Source organism: Macrobrachium rosenbergii, chromosome 15 (assembly GCF_040412425.1).
Source record: "Macrobrachium rosenbergii isolate ZJJX-2024 chromosome 15, ASM4041242v1, whole genome shotgun sequence".
NCBI lineage: Eukaryota > Metazoa > Arthropoda > Malacostraca > Decapoda > Palaemonidae > Macrobrachium > Macrobrachium rosenbergii.
In genome coordinates, this window is record NC_089755.1 from 36,885,121 (window position 1) to 36,910,120 (window position 25,000).

Genomic DNA, 25,000 nt, shown 5'->3' on the forward strand with positions numbered 1-25,000 from the left:
CATGATACAGTGTAACTCTGTTTCTTATTTGAGCATTTGAAAACTGTAAGCTAATGCAATGACAACCAGACCTCACAGTTGAGAGAGAGAGAGAGAGAGAGAGAGAGAGAGAGAGAGAGAGGCCCATTGTTAACTTTCAGTCAGTCCCCTGTTTACAACGAAGAACTGAGGTGGAAAGTAGACCAACAAATAGTCCACACGAAGAAAGGTCAGTCAGCGAAGAGAAGAGAGAACAGACAAGAGGAGAGAAGAGACAAATAAAAGAGGAGAAGTTAAAGAGAGTCAAAAGAAAAAGAGATGGAGGGGAGAAACGGAGAGAAAAAATGACCTATGGAGGGAAAGAAAAGAAGGAAATAGTGGGTAGAACAAGAAAATCATGAAAGAGAGAGAGAGAGAGAGAGAGAGAGAGAGAGAGAGAGAGAGAGAGAGAGAGAGAGAGAGAGAGAGAGCTCTTGTTCTGCAGTGCATGAATAACAACACGGACAATATCTCTCTGTTAAGGCGTGTGCCTCTCAGTTGACTTCGGTGCCCTGAAATGCGCATTATTTTACTCTTTTAATACGGCTTAATATTAAAGTATTTTAAGGAGAATTGCAATATCAATACCTTATAAGAGAGAGAGAGAGAGAGAGAGAGAATTATACTGACAAACTCTCACGTCTATTGACAGCCACACCAGAAATGGAGAGCTCGTGAAGAACATAATAATGAAATGTAAGAGAGAGAGAGAGAGAGAGAGAGAGAGAGAGAGAGAGAGAGCGTGTGTGTAGGGAGGAGGCGGAGGGTTAGGGGCCAGGGGGTAGGAGGTAAAATCACCCTCTATTCAGCTCATGAAATAGATAATTTGAGTAATGTGAGGAGATCCTTTGAAAGAGCAAAGAAGGATCCTCCTCACCGCCTCCCCACTCCCCACTCTCCCCAAACCTCTTCAGACTACAGTCTCCAGATCAATCGAATTCGAAGGACTTCGAGTTTCGACTATTGCTTGAGGAAATAATTATGGACAGTTTTTATTTTGTAAACAGAAGCAAAATTCGGAGCCTTAATGTAATGATCTGAATCAAGAACAAGTACAAGAAGGTTGAAATATGCAAAAGGTAAACAAAGACTGACTTACCAAGGAGGGAGAAGAGGAGGAGGAGGGGGAGGAGGAGGAGGAGAGGAGGATGTGCCCACAGCACGGCAAGTTAAATAAACGATCTGGCAACCAGCAACGAGTTCCTCATCCAACATCGGCCGGGTAGGTTATAAATGCCGGTTGCATGCGGATGACAACACTCACCCGCAAGACTTCCTCAGCTTAAGAAGCAGGAGTTGGACTCGCTATATTTTTTACACACCTTCGCATTACGAAGTGTCATAACTCTTCACTGGATTACGAAACGTCCCCTGTGTTTTGTGACGCTCCAACAGTGTTTGCGAGAAACATTACACTTTTGTGTCGAGTGGAATAATACAAAGTGCAACGCCCATTTTTGTCTTAGGCAAAGGATTAACTCTGCGTCTTTCTTGAAGACTACACCAAACTGACAGGATGAAGACAGACGACAAGACGGTCACCTGTCCCCTCCGAGTGGCGGTTCTGGGCGGCAGTCAAGTTGGGAAATCTGCCCTCACTGTTCGGTATCTCACGAAGCGGTTCATCGGAGAATACAGATCAGACACAGGTGAGGAAAAAGGGGTGATTGTCGCCGCTCTGCCGTTTTCTGTGCGTCGCGAAATCATACATCTCTCTCTCTCTCTCTCTCTCTCTCTCTCTCTCTCTCTCTCTCTCTCTCTCTCGTCTTTAGTTACTTAAAACCTGTTGCTTGTCACTTGTTGCTTTTTCGCGTCTTTACTCCAACTTTTATTTTTTTTTCTTATTTTTCATTTCCTTTATGTGATGTTTATTCATAGGTTTCGCATTGGCTATCTTAAAACTATTACTATTTGCTTTCTGTTCCTTCTTGGAGATACTAATCTTGCGCAGATATTACTGAAGCATCATTTCAGAATATTAAAATAATGTATTAGGAATACCGACCTTTACTATTACTGCTTTACTACTCACTCTAATAAAATACAACAGAGAAATCATGACATACGTCAGCGGTAAAATAGCATAATATTCACCTAAAACTTCTATAACATTCTTTTTAATATAAATAAAAACTTTACATTATTATCCAGCATACAATAACTCCAGATCCATTTGAGATAACTGGAAAATGTTGCATTATTTAGTGTCCAACAGCTAAAACTAATGTTGCCATTTCTTCTGTCCAACAGACATGCTGTACAAGTGCGTCCTACAGATAGACGGCCCCAGCCAACCCGTAGAGATCATGGACACATCAGCCACCACCAGTGACGAGGCGTCCGACGCCCACCTCCTGTGGGCGGAGGCCTTCGTTGTCGTCTACTCAGTATCAGACAGAGATTCCTACGTCCACGCCGAAAGCACGTTGAAGGTAATTACTGTTCATTTCTTACTGTTTGTCGTTGAGGTTGTTTGTATAATGTTTTGAAGTGAAGCCACTTGATAGTTTGTGATAAAAAGCTTTTGGGAGTTTTTCCCCCTTAGAATTATCACTAGAAATAAAAAAAAAAAAAAAAATTATTTCATAAGACTGGTAATGAAAGCTCAGAAGTCAGTCAAAACATAAAGGACTTAGTTCCTATTCCAGCAATCGACAGTAATCTAACCCTTCTTCTTCTCTTCTTCTGCAGGAACTCACATCCAGAAGACCAACAGCAAACATCCTACTGCTGGGAAACAAGAACGACTTGGGACACCTACGAGAAGTCGAGGAGTTGGAGGCGCAGTCCCTGGCCTTCACCTACGCAGCCCGATTCACGGAAGTCTCCACGGCGGAGAGCTGCATCGCCGTCACCGACGCCCTCGACAGTTTCCTGAAGGAGGTGAAGTCCCAGAGACAGTGCAGCAACGGCCACACCCTCAGCACGGGGTCGCCGAAGCAGAGGAAGCTCTCCGTCAGCAGGATGCTCGGTTCCCTCATCGGGAGGCACTCGCCTCCTCCCCAGCACATCACCGAACTCATCATCTTGGACAAGGAGGAGAGGAGCAAATTGGTTCGATGCAGTCGGCAGATTTAGCTCATCCGATGCTGAGGCCGTCAGCGCTCTCACCCGCTCTCTCTCTCTTTACTTCTCTCTCCGGCAGCTGCCTGCTGCTGCTGCTGCCGCCGAAGTCTGCGATTTCCGCAAAACAAGAAAGCAAACTGAAAGACATATTTAAACGAGAGAAGCATCGTCACTTGTCCAAGTGGGCGACCACCAGTCAAAACAAATCGATGTTGCTATGTTGGATGTTCGGCGAATCTTCATATCGGTGTTTATATGTGATACATCTTTACCATTATTGTATAAAGAATCACTCTCAGGAGGATGACTTCAACTTCCCCGCCACAACTTCAATTGGAATAATTTAGAAAGAAGTTCCGAGGGGAATCTACAGACTGAAGAAGAAAAGGAAAATATGTAACCGTTTAGGCTACACTGCCTAAAAGGTCTTCGCCATATTGGTCAGATTTCTGTAGAGTATTTTTTTCATCTCGAAGAGATGATTTCTTACAATAATGTATCTCCTGTGATATTAGGGTTAGCCTGTTTATGTTATATGTATTTTTTATAATTTATTTCTTTTCATATATAAAAGACACAATGATATTCATTTCTTTCATTTCGTTCCCATAATCTCTAAATGTCTTATAATACAGAAGAAAAAGCAAAAATGGGTCACTCAAGAATAAAAAAAAATATGTAAAACAAAAAAGAAAAACTAAACTTAAAAAATCAATTTGATACAAATAAATGGAAAACCTTCTTTACCTTAAGACTGAAAGATGAGACTGAAAGATAAGATTAGCATAAAAAACAATAACATCAATAAATAAAGACCAGAACAATCACTACCTATAAAAATGGGTAAAATAGAAAGAATTACGTACAAATAAAATTTGATAAAATTTCGTAAAAAAATAAAGGCAATTATTTACATATGAATTGGAAAGGTAAGGTATACGAATGGAAGAAGATACTTCTCATTCTAATTACAGGCAAAATATTCTTGACAAATAGTCTTCTGGATGAAAAGGAACTGTAATTATAACCATATATGCCAGGCAAAGATACTGATAGCAGAATACACGAGCTAGTTACGTATATAAAAAATAAACCTTTAAAAGTGAGAAACCTTCAGGGGAAGTGAATAAAAAACAGGTAGAATACAATGATCTGAATAAGATACTAAATACCAAAATCAAAATAGAAGTAACCTTTCCAAAAGGCTAAATGAAGATTTGCTAAACAACTCTCTCTTAAACATATATATTAACACATATACACACACACAACACACACACACTTCATGAAATGGCACCTGGCACAGCTCAATGAAAATATAGTTTTTCTTATATTTATTTGACATAAATCTAAGTTCTTCATGGAACACTTCATCTGATAATACTCAGAAATCATATCAGTAACTTAACACAGGGTTATTCTAAAGGTTGTCAAATATAACTAACATGAACATAAACAGGCCCCCCTCTTTCAAGAAGAAGAAGAAGAAGAGAAGAAGAAGAAGAAGAAGAAGAAAAAAAAAATTATAATTCTTCTAAAGATCGCAAGGCATCCCAGGAATCTGGAGGTATTTCGGTACTTCGACCCCCTAATGTTTCAGCTCAAGGAGATAAGATTTTCAAGTAGTTCTCGAGGCTCGAGGTCCACCTTGGTATTGCTTGAGAACACTACCGACTTGTGACGTCATAATAATGGCACTGAGCGTTCACAGAAGGGACAAGTTAGTCTTTCCAGCTTTTATTTTCATTTGCATTGTTTCATTTTTTAACATATCCCATCAATACGAGTAGTTCAAAACCAGTACCCCTTTCTATCATTTTTCGGGTTATGACTACGAACATACATTATCATCAAATTATGTATATCGGTGTCGATAATCATGGTCACTGAGACTCCAGTGCACAGATTAATCAGTGGGTTCATTCCTATCACCAACAGTTTGGAGTGGCCATGGGCAGATTACTAAGCAGGAGCCCATGTTAACACGAGACCAAATTGATCTGTAATCCTTGAGCTACAGGTTCTGAGAATTTCTTTCCTTGTACTCATTAGCTTTGGAATTCTCTTCATGCCTCCGTTTTTGCAGATTTTAATATTTGAAAAGGCTGAAGGTTTCTCGCTCTCTTTTTAGGTGTGGGCTTGACCCTTCATCCCCTAACCCCGCTTCCCGTTCCCTTTTTTCTACGGGCCTGGAAAAGATAAGGCTATGAGGTTGCCTGTCTTCCTGCCTCTGAATTAAAAAAAAAAAAAAGTGAAATTGCGAACAATTCCGAATACTCTAGCAGCTACAGAAGTGCGCATCAGACATCTGGCGTTACAGTTCCAAGGGTCATCGACATCATGTCTTTAAATATATCGCAATGGAAGGTAAACATTAATTTTGCTTGTTGAAATTGAATAATCTTGCATAACAAATAAAGCAGTAATTAAATTATTGTTAAAGAAAGGCAGATTGTACAAGAACTCGAAAATTTGGTTGATAGAGAGGAAATTTTATGCACAGGAATCTCGTCCTTGATACATCTGTTAAAGACTGTGTTTCTCCAGCACCACCCTTTATCAGGAGAAACATCCTATTTTTCATGAATAAAAAGTCGTTAAAAAGGAAACCAAAACTAATACAATTATCCCAATAATGAAGAATTAGGAAACGAAAAATAATGAATAATAAACAAGTAAAGATCAGGAGCCATGGTAGCTGCTGCTTATTCTGTTTACCTTTGGTGCCAATGAACTTTGGTGCGTAACGCCAGAGTATTCTTATCCTGAGCCAATCAATCAATAAGGCTCTGGTTACGCAGAAATATGGGCGTAAAGTATTAAATGACCAGATCCTTTCTGTAAATATACAAGGATGGTGCGTATGTGTGTGTGTGTGTGTGTGTGTGTGTGTGTGTGTGTGTGTGTGTGTGTGAGAGAGAGAGAGAGAGAGAGCATCATGGGAGAATTGGTAGTATGGGGTACAGAATATTTAAAAGAGGGTATGAAGGAATTATAAAGAGGTGAGAATAATTTTATACACTTGCCAATCAGTTATTCTAAGAGAGAGAGAGAGAGAGAGAGAGAGAGAGAGAGAGAGAGAGAGAGAGAGAGAATTACAAAGCAGCATGGGAGAATTGGTAGTATGGGTGTGCATAAAGAATATTTTAAAAGAGGGTATGAAGGAATTATAAAGCAGGGTGAGAATAATTTTTATACACTTGCCAATCAGTTATTCTAAGAGAGAGAGAGAGAGAGAGAGAGAGAGAGAGAGAGAGAGAGAGAGAGAGAGAGAGAGAGAGAGAGAATTACAAAGCAGCATGGGAGAATTGGTAGTATGGGTGTGCATAAAGAATATTTAAGAGGGTATGAAGGAATTATAAAGCAGGATGAGAATAATTTTTATACACTTGCCAATACGTTATTCTAAGAGAGAGAGAGAGAGAGAGAGAGAGAGAGAGAGAGAGAGAGAGAGAGAGAGAGAGAGAGAGAAAGCAAGCAGTGTGCATAAAGAATATTTAGAGGGTATGAAGGAATTATAAAGCAGGATGAGAATAATTTTTATACACTTGCCAATAAGTTATTCTAAGAGAGAGAGAGAGAGAGAGAGAGAGAGAGAGAGAGAGAGAGAGAGAGAGAGAGAGAGAGAGAGAGAGTTCAAAATAAGTGGCGACAGAGATTACTAACATAAAGCCAGCAAAATCTGCGACCTCAGCAGTTTGTGGTATGACAAGAGAAGATCATTAACACGAGGAACCTACAGCTTGAAGTGGAATCCGGACCACAACCCGTCGAAGACGACAAGGTAAAGAACTAGGACACAAGCTGCAACCAAGTGGAACTTGGGCGGTGTTTAAGGTACTTTTCATCCGTTCCCTAATGATTCTTCCTTTTGAGCTGTTCAACTTCTTTAACTTTAACTGACTCCAGTTTCACGTCTTGTTTGAGAACTAACCCTTATGGCAAGACCTTTAGGAGTTTAGAGTTGCTACTCTGAGGGGTAATAATAATAATAATAATAATAATAATAATAATAATAATAATAATAATAATAATAATAATAATAATAATAATGGCCCTCACGATCTTTTACCACACAATCACTGGAAAAAAGTTCTACTTAATGGACAGAAAGGCAACTGCAATTAATTTTACTTAATTCATTAATATACAAAAGAAGAATCAATTAAAAACGGTTTAAGAGATTGACTTAACGCGTTAGGGAACGACAGACTACACAGACACCTGCAAGACCACTCAACCACGTTGCAAGAAGTAAAAAAAAAAAAAAATAGTAGTGGGTTAGTGCCGTCAGTGCACCTCATGCGGTGCACCGTAGGCACTACTTAAGGTTCTTTGCACGTTCCTTCCGCCCCTAGATGCAATTCCTTTCATTCCTTTTACTGTTCCTCTTTTCATATTCTCTCTCTTCCATCTTACTTTCCACCCTCTCCTAACAACTGATCCATAGTGCAACTGCGATGTTTTCCTCCTGTTACACCTTTCAAACCTTTTACTGTCAATTTCCATTTCAGCGCTGAATGACCTCATAGGTCCCAGTGCTTGGTCTTTGGCCTAAATCCTATATTCAACTCAACCCAAGAAGTAAAAAAGAAAAAAAGAAAACACTCACAGTGAATTCATGAGCTGACTGACAGAGTCCATCAAGAATCAACCTACTTTCCGCACAAATTTCGACACGCTGACAAACATCTAGTTCATCCACGTCGCGTCTCGTAAACGTGGAGAAGTAACTCCAGTCTTTGAATATCTGTTGATTCGGATCAATCCGGTTTCCCGACAGCGAAGGCCTTAAAACGCTCGATGGAAGATTCAACTGAAAGTCAAGTTTTGCAATACTTTTTCTTTCGATTGGTTTGTGATGGCTTTGTCAATACCTGTTTGAGAGGCTGTGGGTACCAGGCGTTTGTTTGCAAAATGTGCATACATACAAGCACAATCAAATGTACTTATGTATATATATATATATATATGTATACATATGTGTATGTATATATATAAATACACACACATATATAAACACACACACACATAAATATATATATTATATACATATATATATATATATATATATATATATATATATATATATATATATATATATACATATACACATACATTTTGATTGTGCTTGCATGTATGTACATTTTGCAAACAAAAGAAGAAAAATGATGTAAGTGACTTTTGTGTATAATGGGCCAAAACAGTCATAAAACTAATTTATTATTTTTGTTTACCGATGTTCCTCTCCTGCAAATAATAAAAGAATTAGAAGACTGTCTTCTGAAAGGCAGTGAGTGGGAGGGAAGATCATTATCTTTTTCCCATTGGTTTATGCGTTTACAAGTAATTCATAATTTTTTTTATTCTGGCTATATATATTCCTCTAATAAATTCTGCTACCTCTTTTAATTGAGTGTTAATTTCACAATTGGTGCTTTCCAGTTAGTAAATACTGAAAATAAGATATTCAAAGAGGGTAATTATAAAGATCTCAAAAGTGTTAAAAAGATCACAAAAGGATTGTTTAAAAAGATTCCATTAAGAATGCTTAAAAAATGAGAGAATTATTTCAAAAAGATCCCACAATAACGTTACAAAAGATTGAAAGAACTGTTCAAAAAGATCCCAAAAATACTGTTCAATGATAAATCAAAAAAGAACTGTTTAACAAGATCTCAAAGGGATTTCAAACCCACCCCCAAAAAATTTCAAATTGACCCAAAAGAACTGTAGAAAAAGATCCTAAAAGATTGTCAAAAAATATCTCAAGAAGAATGTTCACATAAAGATCCCTAAAAGAATATTCAGAAAGATCACAAGAAAAATGAATATTCAAAAAGATCCCAAGAAGGATGTTCATAAACCTTTCGGAAGAACGTTCAAATAGATCCAAAAGAATGTTTAGAAAGATCTCAAGAAGAATGTTCAAAAAGATTCCAAGAAGAATGTCCAAAAAGATCCCAAGAAGAATGTGCAAAAAGATCCAAAGAATGTTCAAAAAGCACCCAAAAAGAACCCTAAAGGATTTCAAAACGGCCTCAACAGAGATACACACACACACAAAAAAAAAAAAAAAAAAAAAAAAGCGGTTGGGCGGAATAACCCTCCCATATCGAGATAAAGTGAATCTCAGGGGTAAACTGTTTGTGACAGCAGTGTCTCTCAAGGCTGTTGTTTATAACGAATCCTCCTCGCAACCTACTCCAAGTGCTCTCGCCTTCCACAGATACTAGAACATATGGTATTAAAACCGTATACACAGCCCCTCATGGAGACGTGGCTTACAAATGATCCAAATATAGATGTTGGTGAATCTAAATTTACCCTTCATTGCCAAGTTGGACACACTAAATTCAGCTGAGGAGGTTTTGGAACTCTGTCAATTCCCCAGAGAGAGAGAGAGAGAGAGAGAGAGAGATCCACGCAAGCTTTCTAAACTATCCAGTGTTGGATAACAGATTATCCTACTTAGGTGGTGTGTGCGAAAGGTCTATTGGTCTTTGAGGATTAAACTCCATTTTTAAAATATTTCCTTCCATTTCGTGCTATCTTCGGGACTGGACAATGTAATGGCCTATGGTTTGCCAGTCCCAGCGGCCTGTTTACATAATTGACCGAAGCCTCATCTCATCAGTCATTCTCAGACGACAGGCGAAATCGCCCTTAGAGCGAGAGAGGCTTTAAAGGAAACATGAGCTTCAATAGTTTAGAGACACGGGTCCCATTTTGAAAGATAATGAGCTTCATCTTTGCCTAATTGCGTCAGGTATATCAGGTAAATCTGGAATCACATAAATCTCCAGGGAGCTCGGACTTCGATAGCACGAACACGCGGACATTCCCAAACTAGGAGACGTTCCTTGCACCTGCCAAAGGAATTTCAGTAAAAAAACTTCACCAGTAAACTTCTATATTCTATTCAAGTAATCACACCAGAAATATTGAATCGAAGCTCTATTCTCATGGCTTGGAAAAAGGGTAAAGTTGGAGGTGTTGGACAGCTTCCTGGAGAGAAAGCCCTTCAGCCATAGGAACTTATAGAGGAAACAAAATTCACATTTTTAATGTGGATAAAAGTTGTAATGATGACTTTTGCAGGCCACCTTATTGTTAATTGTTCCAAAGGAATTAACAGCCCTGGTGTAAACCTCTAGACCTAATAGCAATGATGATTATAGCTTTTTATTTACGGAAGAAGGGTGACGGGATGGGTGGAGTGGGGGGGGTAGACAGAGGTGAGTGAAAGTTACCTCAATAGAAAGTCATAAATTCTTCAAACAAATCTGACGACACTCCATACCCAAATTCAGTATTCAGTTTTATTTGAAGAAAACAGATTCATTTTAGATTACGAGTAATAAAATCTCAGTTGATTACTAAGACCTAAATCACAAGTAACACATTATAAGAAAAATCTCAAATACAAATATATCTTCGACATCTAACCAGGATTACCTCAAGATAAACCTGCATCGTTGACATCCACCCAGGAATTACCTCTTCTCAATCCTCAACGAGAGCGAGCCGATCCGGTAAACCACTTCGAACACCCGCGCCTGCCCAGATCCCATGCTCTTTTCATGGCTGCTGCTAAATATACAAGGTCTTGGAGACACACAGGAAGGATGCATATTGCATTCGAGATTAAAGAACTTCGCATGCTGCAAGGAACGCGGATGCTATATTTAACTGTTATGCTTTGCCTACGTGCCGCTGCTCTTGTTCGATTTTAGTTCGAGACAAGAGCACGATGGCATAAAGATCAGTTTTGTTCTGAGTGCTGTCTGCATTCTGTAATAGTGTGGACATTGAGACCGCAGATACTTAGCCCTATAAGTAGGGCAATAGACACACATGATAGATACATTAGCAAAATGAAAATGGTCTTCGTCAGAAAGTTATTTTTCGTAAATAATTTCAATTGCAACTTTTGATACTATTCTTTTGTTATAATGGTAATTTATATATATATATATATATATATATATATATATATATATATATATATATATATATATATATATATATATATATATATATATATACATACATATATACGTATACTTCCTTCATATATGTATATATATGTGTGTGTATGTGGGTGTGTATGCAAGCAAGCGCGCAGCAGTGCTAGTCCTGCGTGTGTGTGTGTATGTGTATGTATATATAAAGACTAAATATATACTTTTTGAAGGCCCTGTTGACAAAACATCTGAATGTTTATGCTAAAAATAATCATCTGTTCCTCAGCTCACAGCCAGTCTTTCGCAAGACTCTGGGTGCATGTGATGGACTTCCCCCAATTTCCAGTTTTGCTCAGAAATCCCTGGGATCTGATGACGAAGCAAATGAGAGTGGTTTGGACTTTTTTTTTTTATCGTGTTATTTATGATGCCCTAGTTTTCAAACCTTAGGCAGACGGTTGGAGACTACAGAACGAAATGTCTGGTGTTCCTCATGGTAATATTCTTGGTCCACTACTACTAACATGATACAAAAACTGATTGCTTATGCAGATGATGCTTCACTGTTTGTACTAATCCATTCTGATTATATACCGTGGTTACAGATTTTCGTTAAAAGAGATATATTAAAATCAGTGCATGGTTTAAATTATGGGGGAATGAAACTGAACCTTATCAAAATTCAAAGTATGAATGTTGGTAGGTCTAGGACACGGAGTCACTCCCACTAAGATCATTTGATTGACAATGTTTCTTTAACTACGTGCAACTCATTTAAGATTCTGTGTGCCACTCTTGACTGTAAATTCACACTTGAGAAACATATCTGGTTCAACTATTCTTCAACTGAACGCTAATAAAAACTGGTAAATAGAGAAAGCCTATCAAAGTTTTTGAAGACCCTTAAAATTTTTTAAAATGTCTGTTCTCTCGTGTTTTGAAAACTGTTCACAGATTTGGTCTTTGTCATCAGACTTTGTTTTCATCAGAAGAATCCCATCGTCAATTATTTGTTGAAAACTTTACCCCACTACATTTCTTTTCCCCAGATCTTAATATGAACTTCTGGCACCGTCGTTTGAATAGTCCATTGTGCGTGCTTTATACGATTTTTTTCATAATCTTAGTGTTCTCTGCATTCAGGTCCTCTAAGTACTAGACTTACAGTTAATTCTAAGTTTTCTTTTCTTTTGTGAGCTTCAATGTCACGGTTTCCTGGAAACTTTGTTCCAGCTGTGGAATGATCTTATTTATCAGATAGTTAGATCGGTCGGATTCCAGAGGCTCAAACTAGATGGAAGTGAATTTCTCCGGGTATATCTCATTTTTCCTTTGCTATTTCTCTGAGTTAGTTTTTCTTTACTTGTTCCTTTCTTCTGCTTGCTTTCTCTAGTGAAGCCTTCTCCTTGATATGGTTCATTCTTTATTTTTGTATCTTTTTTGCGTACTTGCTCTCCCTGCAAGGGCTATAGCTACCATTACTAATAACAGCAATAATAATAACAACAATAATAATTATGGAAGCATGTGTGTACGTGTAGGTCTGTATGTTCGTATGTTCGTATAAGAGCTATGATGAAACATACGGAATGTGTCCACATAGAGTCATACAAATAACAGAATAATAAAGGTTAACCCAAGTACGATGCAATTCACTACAACATTCATAACCATATGATGGGCAAGCTGACTCCGAATACCAAGTAACAATGGACGAACTACCTGTAGCTTAGTAATCATGTTTGTGTTTACGTGCACATTTTGGGGAAAGCCAAAGGACTCCCTACTCCTTGAACAATATCTAGTACTTTGTGATAAAGTGTGTTGCTCTGCGTATCTTACTTGGTAATGTTATTCGTATATGCTTGCGCAAAGAAAGAAAGATATTTCTGTTGCACTTTGTGCTAAAGATGCTGTTTTAGTTCATTAGAAGTCATTCGTATTTTTTTTTTATCAGCATGCATTTCTAAACATGCAGAAAATAATACCCCATTCACACAAATACATATGTATCAGTCTTTCATATCATGCACGTCCAGAATTTGGAATTCTCTTCCACCCTCCAATTTTCTTTTTATTTTTCAGAAAGCTTCAGTTGACAGTCCCATGCACCTGACGTCCCTACCTAATTTCAAAGCTTTAATCAGCAGAATGAGTTACTGGCCCCATGAAAATTCTCCACGTATTTTTCAGGTGCTGTGAGGAATTCCGTGAAATAGTAATATCCACAGCTTATTTTTCACCGCAGTTCATTCCCACATAGAGTTTAAAAGGATTCAGTACGGGGAGCGATGTTATTGAACGCTGCCCCACTGACAGGTGAGCTCGGGTAAGCGTCCGGGCAACGCAAGGATGAGGATTTCCGAGGGCCCGATTTTATAATACCTTTTGGTGATTCTCTGTTCTCTTTTTTATTGTTATTGACGGTTTTGCTTTTTTCATTGTTATTGCAATACTTTTCCTCCTGGTCTTGCTTCGTAGGAAGAGAGGATTTTACTATTGCCTACATTACGATTACTTTTATTGCTGATCTGGTGCTAACTCCCGCGCACACATACGCACATACATACACACATACACACACACAAACACACACCACACACACATATATATACGTGTGTGTGTCTGTCTGATACTGAAAAACTGGGAATAATTCTAGAAGGTTTCCTGCGTAGTCTTCTAAGACAACGTAAAAAAACCAGTCCAAGTTATACCAGTATCTCATTTATTACTGTAGTAGTTCTGCGTATATGCATCATGTGTTCTGGCCAATTCAAAATATATACATATATATATATATATATATATATATATATATATATATATATATATATATATATATATATATATATATATATAATAATAATGTGTGTGTGTGTGTGTGTGTGTGTGTAATGTGTGTGTGTGTATGTGTGTGTGCTGATATGTTCACAACTTTTCAGAGGTTAGATACGCAAGAAACAATAAAGTATTTTCTTCAACAAGTTGCATCTTTGATGCCAGCTCTTCATGCAATTCATTGGTGTCTTACATACGGCGTATATAAAGTAAAATTTCACATACGTACATGCGAATACATACGGAAAACCGGAGGTAAAACGGGAATAAACAATACAGACCTCACTGAATAAGCCCATCAGCATAAAACCGAACGATCTGTGAAATTTTCCCCTGAAAAGGTTACCGATATAGAACGGCCATTGATGAAAGGCGATTATCTGTTGATTTCCCCACCATTTTTTTTTTTTTTGCTGTACCACGAGGTGTTGACCAAGGTCAGGGCTATGATTTACCCGCAGAGCTTTTGATGGGGAAGAGACTGGCAGGTAGACAGACAGACAGACAGAGGCACACTAACATCATTGCTAAGTTAAGAGAGAATGACAGACAAGCGGACATATTATAAGTTGGGAAGCATGGAATGACAGACAGACAGACGGACATAAACTATAATATAATACTATATTATATAATTTAGTATTAAGTATATGAAACTGCATTCTTTATGTTAACAATTTCATATACTTAATATTATTTAAAATAGTATTAAAATCATCAGTGTTATACCAAACATATAAATATTATAATAATGCTAATGCGGAAACAACCTTGAACAGAGACACAAGTACAGACACGCGCACGTGTGTGTGCGTATGTTTATGTGTGTTTGTGTATGCCTGTGTATGTTTGTATTAGTGTTTTATACGCACAAATGGAAATAAATGTATAGATTTGGAGCATGTTTGTAGTTTCACATGAGCAGAAACAGACAAGTAAATGCATATTCCCATATATGTACCTGAGGGCCCAGTAGTATAATTGTATTTCTGTAATACTGATGTAAATACGTACAGAGAGAGAGAGAGAGAGAGAGAGAGAGAGAGAGAGAGAAGAAGAGAGAAAGAGACTGTGTTTACTTATATGCTGCATGACTTTCCATCTTACTTATTCTTCGCATGCAAGACTATGACTAAGAACAGCAACACGCCATCAACCACGTAACTCCAGAGCCCAATTCTGCATTGAATACCAACTATACAACTCAGTAATTCGCTTACATGAGGTAAAGATCGTTGGGTCTGACATGTCTCGGTTTCTCTCTCTCTCTCTCTCTCTCTCTCTCTCTCTCTCTCTCTCTCTTCTTATATTTCTCTTACGACATGTTTTACTACCCCCCCAACTCTCTCTCTCTCTCTCTCTCTCTCATTCATTGTATTTTTTTCTGGCAATCTGATTTCCTTCAAAGCCTACATGTGGCAAAACATCGGAGTACCTCTCTCTCTTCTTAGATTTCTCGGTCGTTCTCACTTTCTTCTCTCATGTTTCTTAGATCCGCCCCTCTCTCTCTCTCTCTCTCTCTCTCTCTCTCTCTCTCTCTCTCTCTCTCTCTCTCTCTCTCATTGTCTCTGTTTTCTTTTTCCTGGCAACCTGATTTCCTTCAAAGCTTACGTGTGGTACTGGGGCACCGAAGTATCTGGTGTAATAATTCTCTCTCTCTCTCTCCCTCTCTCTCTCTCTCTCTCTCTCTCTCTCTCTCTCTCTGCCCTCCAGAATCTCTTATGTGCTTGCAAATGGCAAAGCGCAGAAGAATTAGACATATTCATTCTGTCTGTCTCTTTCTCTCTCTCCGTCTCTCTGTCTGTCTGTCAATACTCTTCTTTTACGTGTCTGTCGTCCAGAATCTCTCATGTGCCTGCAAATGGTAAAGCGCAGAAGTATTAAACATATTCAGTCTCTCTCTCTCTCTCTCTCTCTCTCTCTCTCTCTCTCTCTCTCTCTCTCTCTCTCAGTCCTTGCCTTCTTGGGCTGCTACAGGATCCACTAGGCGCCAGTCTGCTCAGGTGAGAAGTCGAGCTGCCTCTTATGTAAACATCTCATGTGATTTAGGGTCAAGCAGCTGGTAGAGAGAAGCTTCCTAAGATCGGAGAACGTTAGTACTTAGCGTTTGTCTATTAATAATTGCGCTTCCTTTCTTTTGTTTTGCTTTTGTTTTTTATGCTGTTTTTTTCATTGTCCGATCTTTCCCTTTTTATCTTTTTCTAAATCACGCTTTACCTTTACTTATATGTACAAGCTGTTGCCTTCTGTTGTCGTTATGGAAATGGCGTTCACACACACACAGACACATATATACTTGTGTATTTATATAATTTATATAAATACATATATCTATTTATACTGTATATATTATTCATATGTATGTATACATACATACATATATATATTATACATATATGTATAATATATTATGTATTCATATTTATTTATATATAACATATACATATATATATATATATATATATATATATATATATAATATATATATATATATATATATATGAAACACACACACGTATTGTAAATGTTTTGTCATTTTATCCTTTATCCTTTACTTTCAAATATCTGATTTCAGGTGAACACCCTCATAAAAATAACCAAACTTCCAATCTGAAATGAACTCAGCAACTGCATTTTCCCGTCATGATGACACGTTTATGTCCATAATTTTTTTACACTTACAAGATTACACTTATATAAATATATATCAATAAAATGAAATGAATCAAATATGTTAATACGCCCTTTCAAATTTTAGAGAGCGATGTGATGCTTATATACATGGACAAGATAAACTTAATCAAATAGTACAGATTGTTAAGCTAATGCAGAATTTAAATAATTTTTTCTTTAAATCGTCTCTAACAAATCGTCCATTTTAAAAGGCGTCAGCGATCATAACTTTACAACGGTAAAGCTGACATTTATACAAGAGCAAAGCTGACAATTTTACAAGAGCAAAGCTGACAATTTTACAAGAGCAAAGCTGACAATTTTACAACAGCAAAGCTGACAGTTTTACAACAGCAAAGCTGACAATTTTACAAGAGCAAAGCTGACAATGTTACAACGGTAAAGCTGACATTTATACGACAGCAAAGCTGACAATTTTACACAGCTTATCGATTCATTACATTTTAATAATGGCATTTATTTTCTCGTTGGTCAAGGAACTATTTTGTATTGAGATAATAGTACTGTATATATCTGCAGGCGGCATCGTTGTAGCTACTCGTGATTGGTGGAAGGTTGTGTACAAAGCCCACAATAGGCTACAATGCAAATGCACTGGCCAATCAGAAGCAAGGTAGGGCTTAAATGATATCAGTTGGGGAAATTTACCGTCAATTCTGAAAAGAGTCTAGCTACTGTTTCATTTCTATAACGAACAAAGGGCGTCAAAAATGTTTGAACTTAAAAAGTGGTAAAATATTAAGGAATATCCGAAACATAAGGAAAAATCATATGTAGACAAATAATTAGAAAAAATTATATGAACTGAAACAAAACCTCGCACAACGATTTTACGTCAGTCAGTAGTATAAAAAAAATAAGTGAAAATCACGTTGTATAATGTTTTCTTTAGGTATTACGAACTGCAATATAGAACAGAACTGAAATGGTATGGGAAGAAATAAAATCTCATTTTGTAAGAATTTTTTTTCCATTTTACTGGTGGCTTTTGAAAAGACTCAAGAAAATTGACTAAAATAAAATATGAAATCAAGAAACCTTGAATTTCGGCACGTTTAGCCACAGCTAAGTCACACTTGATCAAATTCCACACGGTCTTCAGCTCGCCGATTGACCGTGCGAATGATCTGTAACTCAGAACAGACTTCGGGTGATTGACGGATTCTGGAGAAGAAGTTTAGTAAATGAATAAATATGTCTTGCGAGCTCAGGGGCAATAATGTTCATAAGAATTAATATTTGCCTAACCCTCCACAGAGGCATAAAAATAATGGCCGTACCATGACGAATAATAACAGGAGAGTCGATTCCATATTCTCGCACCGTCAGGTACCTGTGGTCCTTAGCCCATTTGCCCAAATTCAGGCAGCGGACGGAAGGACGCACGCTCTACCCATCACGTCGTCTGCTGCGTCGTAGTACCTTCAATCCACCTGACAGGAGGCACGAAAGTGCTGAGTGAGCCTCTTACTAAGGAGCCGACAAGTCCCTGTGCACGTGAACCCTGGAAGCTGCTGTGTAACCAGAGGTTGTTGCCTTTGCAACGGCTCCTCATTTTACTTTTATGAATTATATAAGCCAGAGGAATGGGCAGCCAAGTGCTCTCACTTTGCCCAAGCCCGAAAAAAAAACATAAAAATATTGAGGGAGGAGAGACAACCACGAAAATGAAGGGAAATGAAACTGAATCAAGGAAATGAAGGAATAAGCAAGAAAACGAAGAAAATAGCTGGTTAGGGAAAAGATTATGACTTAGTTCTGAAAGAAGCGATCTTTCATTGTCCTTTAGTTTTTCGTGTCTTTTAAGTCTTCATCTGTAACATTTTCCATGCAGGAATTACTTTGCCTACTTTTCTTCTCTTTACGTACTTTTCTTTTCTTTACTTTTCATCCTCACTAAAAAGTAACTTTCCAGCCAATTGCATTAAGATTCACTTCATGACTCTGGTGGGATTCTGTCATTTAATCAGCATTAATTTTTTTTTTCTTCCCATGTCCTCATTATACAAAGTGTTACACGCAGTTGGCTACAGCCTTCTTCATATGATTGCTGCAACTACAATGCTTCTTACATTATTTTTTGTATTCTGAGAAAAAAGATGTATTTTCTTTTTCGTCAAACACTTATTCATATTGCCTTCCCAGCTACCATAATATAGCAGCAATTCTACAGATATTTTATTCTCTTTGCCAGTTTTAGACAAAATAAAAAATAGAAAAAAAATCTTTTTTCTGTACACTGTGACAAAAATACCGGTTCTGGTCGGGCACCTACATCAGGTAAGGACAGGTCAGTATGCCCTCTCACGGCCGAAGCCGACGGCCCGAGAAAAGGGGGTTTGGGGTAATGTTTGCTAGTCACGTGATGATGTTTATCCACTCCTGCTACGGAGTGAGGACGTGCACCCTTGGGACTCAAAAGCTTGGGGATGACGACTCCGCTCTCCTTACGTTTGTTTATTTGAATTTCGGTGTTTGCGCGTCTCTAACAGGTTGAGGGAAAGGCTGAGGAGACTACGTGATAGGAGAGCGAGGTAGGGAGGGAGGGAAGGAGGGGCCTTTCCTGGACGCTCAAATAAGGGAAGAGCTGTTACTTATTCACACAAATATTCGGCGGGATCTCTATTCCTATTTTGGCATTATTTCTAGCCCTGTTGTTCAGGCGTTACGAACGGGCATCATCTAAATGGTCGTCTTGACCTCATCGGGACCATAGCTGAAGAAATGAATGAGGGAACCGATAAGAGAAACTGCAAGACTGTTTAGGCAATAGATCACCCTTGCGAAGACGACGCAGGAATCAAAGGAGGTGCAAACATGACACTGATCACGTCTACATGCCCAAATGTCATCTCAATGCATTGGTATTCAAGAGACAATGGGCACTCGCCCCGTCGAAAAGAGAGAGACCCACGTACAAATCCCAAGGAAGGCACGGCGCCATCGCCTTTCACAGAGGGCGCCTTCGGAGCCCCACTCTTAATGACGTCCCTGATGGGGCCCACCTCGGTTAAATCACGTCAGTATCAATATTGACTAACATGCAGGCAGTGTGTCGTAAATAGGGCGTGTATTTACCTCATAATTCCGTCGTCACGCGAGACACTTATTTTCCCCCCGGGTAAAAATTTTTTTTTGGGGGGAGGGCTTTCCTGTGTCTTCATATTTTCCACTTCAGTGATGAAAACGAACGGTGCTGATGGCGATGATGACGATGACACCGCGGCACCGGTAAACATCCCTTAATGATGAGACGAAACAGGCTCCGGAGATTTCACGCTGATCCTCGTCAAAACAGAAAGACGGCGCCGTGCTTCAGAAATCCCTCTCTCACCCCCACCCACACCCCGAAGTCAATGGACTCCCCCCGCCAAGCCCCCACAAGACCCCTGTCTTGCCCATCACCCACCTTTCCTCCATAAAAAAAATTAAAAAATGCATCATTGGGTCTCTTTACTCCCGTATGTCTCAACACTTCCCCCCAACGCCCCCACCCCCATCAACAGTTTCATAAACCGACCCCTGTCGTCTCGGTCCACAGGCCTCCCATTAAACATCCCCTTCCCCTCCCTCAAAAAAAAAAAAAGAAATTGCGTCTCAGACCTGTCCTTTTTCTCATTTTATATTCTCTAAGACGACGACTTTCTTGTCCATCTTCTTCCCTCCTTATGCAATCCTGTTGCTTTTAAATAAATGAACAGAATAATTTGAAAGAAATTGAAGTGGTCTTTGACATTATACAATATTACTTGTTTGCAATATATAAACATATGAATGTATATACATACATTCATACATTCATATGTTTATATATTGCAAACTTTTAAATAAATGAACAGAATAATCTGAAAGCAACTGAAGTGGTCTTTGACATTATACAACATTAATTGTTTGCAATTTATAAAAATATGAATATATATACATACATTCATATGTTTATATATTGCAAACAATTAATGTTGTATAATATCAAAGACCACAATTGCTCTAGATTATTCTGTTCATTTATTTAAAAGCAACAGGATTGCATAAGGAGGGAAAAAGATGGACGAGAAAGTCGTCGTCGTAGAGAATATAAATGAGAAAAAGGGCAGGTCTGTGTGTGTGTTTGTGTGTTGTCTAAAACTAATACTTCATATTGTCCGAAAAATGGTACAAAAATCTTCCCGTTTACGTTCCATAACATTACGCGTTAATATATCTCCTTATCAGTCAAGACGTCACGTATCGCTTCGCGAACCTTATTCAGAACTCAGTCCATAACTCCATTTTATAGGCGATATAGATAAAAAGGGATTAGGATTAGAATTAAGCTTTTCAAGAGCGAATATTTTAGAAAGGTTTATGCAACGTTCATTTATATGAATTCTTTTTCCCTGTAATTTTTTTTTTTTTTTTTATCCTTTGGTTTTGAGACCCCGTCACGTGAGGAAGCTTGGTGGCATTTTTCTGTTTCTTGTTGTTATAGATTCCAGGTCAAGGCTACTTTTCATGTCACGAGTATGTGTCAATTAAAAGGAAACTTAGTATAAAAATAAAAATACCTTATAACGCATTCATTTGCATCTCAATAATTACCGTAACAGTAATAACAGTAATGTTCATTTATTTGTTTAGTAATACTATTAAGTTCCAAACGAATAAAAAAAATAATAATATAGAAAGAAGATATCAGTCATTAGAAAATATTAATTCCTTTTTAACAAGGATGTTATTATTATTATTATTATTATTATTATTATTATTATTATTATTATTATTATTATTATTATTATTATTATTATTATTATTCAGAAGATGAACCCTACTCGTATAGAACAAGCCCACAGGGGCCACTGACTTGAAATTCAAGGTTCCAAAGAATATGGTGTTCATTTGAAAGAAGTGTACACAGAATAAAACTGCCGAATAAACGCTGTTTACACAAGGAAAATTTAGAAAACTCGATATAAACAACAGAAGGTAATAAAAAATAAAGAAAGAAGAGGCCATTTAATAATAATAATAATAATAATAATAATAATAATAATAATAATAATAATAATAACAAATTGAATTATTTCATCAATAAACCAATCTTTCGCCTTTACATTCCATTAACAATAGGACATATTTACGACAAAAAAAAAAAAAAAAAAAGGTTTCGCTATTTGTTCACATGAAAGAGGTCCTTCAAAATTATGTATCCAGAAATGTCAAGGATAACCTCTTGTTATACAATACATCGTTTCGTATTTATCATCTCATTTGCATAAATACGAAAAATAACCTCGCGCGATAAGGCCATGAATTACAGATTCACTGGAAATGAAAATTAAGAATTATAATGATTCAGTGTTCTCTCTCTCTCTCTCTCTCTCTCTCTCTCTCCATATGATGGACTGAGATGGAGCAAAATACTAAAAAGTGACTATTTTCTGGCGTTAATGGTCATGGGTCCCAACGAGGCCCAACAGCGTAAAGGGTGTACATTGTAAATCCGTTGGTCTCTCGATCAGTAAAATTAAGCAACGTCGGGTCAGGTCAGTGCCTGGTCGGGTTACCATCAATGAATGCAGAAACTTATTCGCTACACTACTGGTTTCTCAGTGATGATACGAGCAATATTTGGTCTGGCATCGATGATCCCTTCCGTGCCCATCACAGGGAAAAAATGGGTGTTGGGCTAGCAACCGCATCCCATGAAATCAATACTAGGAAACTAGCAGGAGACACCGGGAGCCCAGCGTGCGTGGCAATAAGCTGCAACGAGGCCCATGAAGACAAAAGCTTCTTCAATAAAAATTGCTGGCTTGTTAAAAGTTTTTTGTTTATTTTTATTAATAAGTCTTTCTTTTGTGGGCGGCGCTTTTCATGTTAGGGGAAACAAAATCACTTTACACAACGGCCTAATGACAATATATAACCTGCGCAATTGTTCCCGTATTGCAGGGAAATCGGATGGCAGCCGTGTGGGTGGCATTGTCATGACGGCTCGTTATCAGAGGATCAGAACTGACCTCAAATAACGTTCCACGCCCCACCTCCCCCCAAACTCAACCCTCCCTCTCCCATCACGAAGACAGATCCTATTCATAAATAAACAACACAAAAAGATTCCTCGCAAAGCCTATCGGCTCAATAGAAATTGGGTGACGGCCACTGGTTTTCGTCAAAATATTTACAAAATTCGATTTGCTCTTTAGTAAAGATAATTACAGTGCCCCTACGGAATTTACCTGTTGTTGGAAAGAAATTCTTCATCGCATTGTCAGTTTTCTGTAAAAGAAAACTGTTGAGATGGCTATTTGGCTGTTCGTCGGCACTTTTTCTGTCCGCCCTCAGATCTTAAAAACTACTGAGGCTAGAGGGCTGCAAGTTGGCATGTTGATCATCCACCCTCCGATCATCAAACACATCAAATTGCAGCCCTCTAGCCGCAGTAGTATTTATTTTATTAAAGGTTAAAGTTAGCCATGATGGTGCGTCTGGCGCCACTATAGATACCAACAACACATACCACCAAGGGCATGGGCCGCGGCTGAGAGTTTTATACAGCATTATACACTGTACAGAAAATTCGATTGCGCCGTAGAAACTTCGGCTCATTTTTACTTTTTTTTTTTTTATCAAGTACCTGGAGATTTTACATAAAGGATAACTTCTCTCCTAATGTCTTTCAGTCATATCCTAAGTAAATAATTGAATTGGCGGGCTGGCAGGGAGGGGAGGGGGTTGGAAGGAGGGGTCACTTCGACTGCATACCTTGAGTGGCAAACTGCATAATGCCGAGACTCATCTCTACGCAGAGTGGAAACTTGATCACCAAACCGCTCAGTAAATAAAACCACAAGCAAAACGTAAATACAGTATAAAAGCAGTAAATGAACAACGTCAGGCTCGATAAAAAAAATAATCCTTCCAACATTAAAACAACAAGCAGTAATTAATTACTTAAGTCTTAAATAAAACTAGGAAATAATTTCTAGTCACGTGAAGCTATGATGTGTTTAAAATATGTCTTCTATTTTTCTAAATCAATTACTCTTCCTGATTTCTATTAAAGGTTTCGGAAAATACTTATTATGCGGTGTAAGTGAAGCTCGATTCAATTCCGTGTTGTTTGTTCATAATGTGAGTCACCAATACGTTTCTTTGTCACCTGAACAGAAACGTGACACTATGCGTATCTGTACTGGTTAATTATATATATACTCGTGTATTGTGTGTATATATATATATATATATATATATATATATATATATATATATATATATATATATATACATATACATATATATATATATATATATATATATATATATATATATATATATATATATATATATATATATATATATATATATATATATATATGTACTAAATTATACAGTTATATGTTCATGTCAATATTCCGTCAGTTCGTATTGCCAACTTTGTCCTGTTCCTCTCTAAAGTAAATTGCAAATTCAATAGTTTTCTAAAAGGTTGGTCTCTCGATAATCGACTTTGGATACTTGACACATTTATGAGAGCTCTCTCTCTCTCTCTCTCTCTCTCTCTCTCTCTCTCAACGTCTCTTGCTTTGTATAAAAATTCACGTCTGCTGTGTAACTAAACTTTATTATTATTTTTATGCCTTAACCTCTTTTATTATTATAATTGATAATCATTTTTTTAACAACGGCGCACCCTAAACCCTCATTTTATCTTGCATTTTCTTGCATTTTATTTCTTTTTACTTTTTACTACATTTTTTCATCCGTGTTAGTATCCACTAAATCCCAAATCTATCAGCCACTTTCTCAGTTTAAAAATTTGCATCGAAGACTGTCAACATTTGCACTGCATGAACTCAGTAATCTTCGCCACCTCTTTTTCCGCACATGCTGCCTTAAAATTTATCATTGGCAAGTAAATCTTATTCTGATCAAGTAAATCCTATTAGATCAATCTCCACCCTGCAACCTCCCGTCCAATCTTCTTCCAAGGCCTCCCGAATCCTCCTCACAGCTTGCACGAGAGCCTCGGCAGAGGAGCTGAATTTTGCTAATTCACTGTGCTGTCGAGGTTTTTCAGTTTATGATCTGACGTACGTCACCTACGTCAGCCAAAGATTTTCGGCCTAAATAAAACCAAGTAAAAAATGCGCCGAAGTTTATTCAGCGCAATCGAGTTTTGTGTACAGCCGCTACAACGTGTAATCAACGCCACCGAAAATAGATCTATCTTTCGGTGGTCTCGGTATAATGCCGCATGAGACATGGCCCATGAAACTTTAACCACGGCCCGGTGGTGGCCTATCCTATATCGTTGCCAAAAGCACGATTATGGCTAAATTTAACCTTAAATAATAAAAACTACTGAAGCTAGAGGGCTGGAATTTGGTATGTTTGATGACTGGAGAGTGAATGATCAATATACCAACTTGCAGCCC

At 37.8% G+C, this 25,000-nt stretch overlaps 1 protein-coding gene across 1 annotated transcript; it reads left to right on the forward strand.

Annotated features, from left to right (window-relative positions):
- The first annotated feature begins 1,215 nt into the window (after nucleotides 1-1,215).
- On the forward strand, nucleotides 1,216-3,669 carry LOC136846558 (ras-related and estrogen-regulated growth inhibitor-like protein). Its single transcript, XM_067117416.1, has 3 exons — nucleotides 1,216-1,667; nucleotides 2,269-2,450; nucleotides 2,710-3,669. Exons 1-3 carry the CDS (start codon nucleotides 1,535-1,537, stop codon nucleotides 3,094-3,096), a joined length of 702 nt encoding a protein of 233 aa, XP_066973517.1. The 5' UTR covers nucleotides 1,216-1,534; the 3' UTR covers nucleotides 3,097-3,669.
- The last annotated feature ends 21,331 nt before the right edge of the window (nucleotides 3,670-25,000 follow it).

Bases quoted from the DNA above. Each gene is read 5' to 3' on its own strand.
- LOC136846558 (XM_067117416.1), top strand. From the start codon at position 1,535: ATGAAGACAGACGACAAGACGGTCACCTGTCCCCTCCGAGTGGCGGTT. The intron at 1,668-2,268 runs GTGAGGAAAAAG...TCTGTCCAACAG, and splicing joins AGAATACAGATCAGACACAG to ACATGCTGTACAAGTGCGTC. The intron at 2,451-2,709 runs GTAATTACTGTT...CTTCTTCTGCAG, and splicing joins ACGCCGAAAGCACGTTGAAG to GAACTCACATCCAGAAGACC.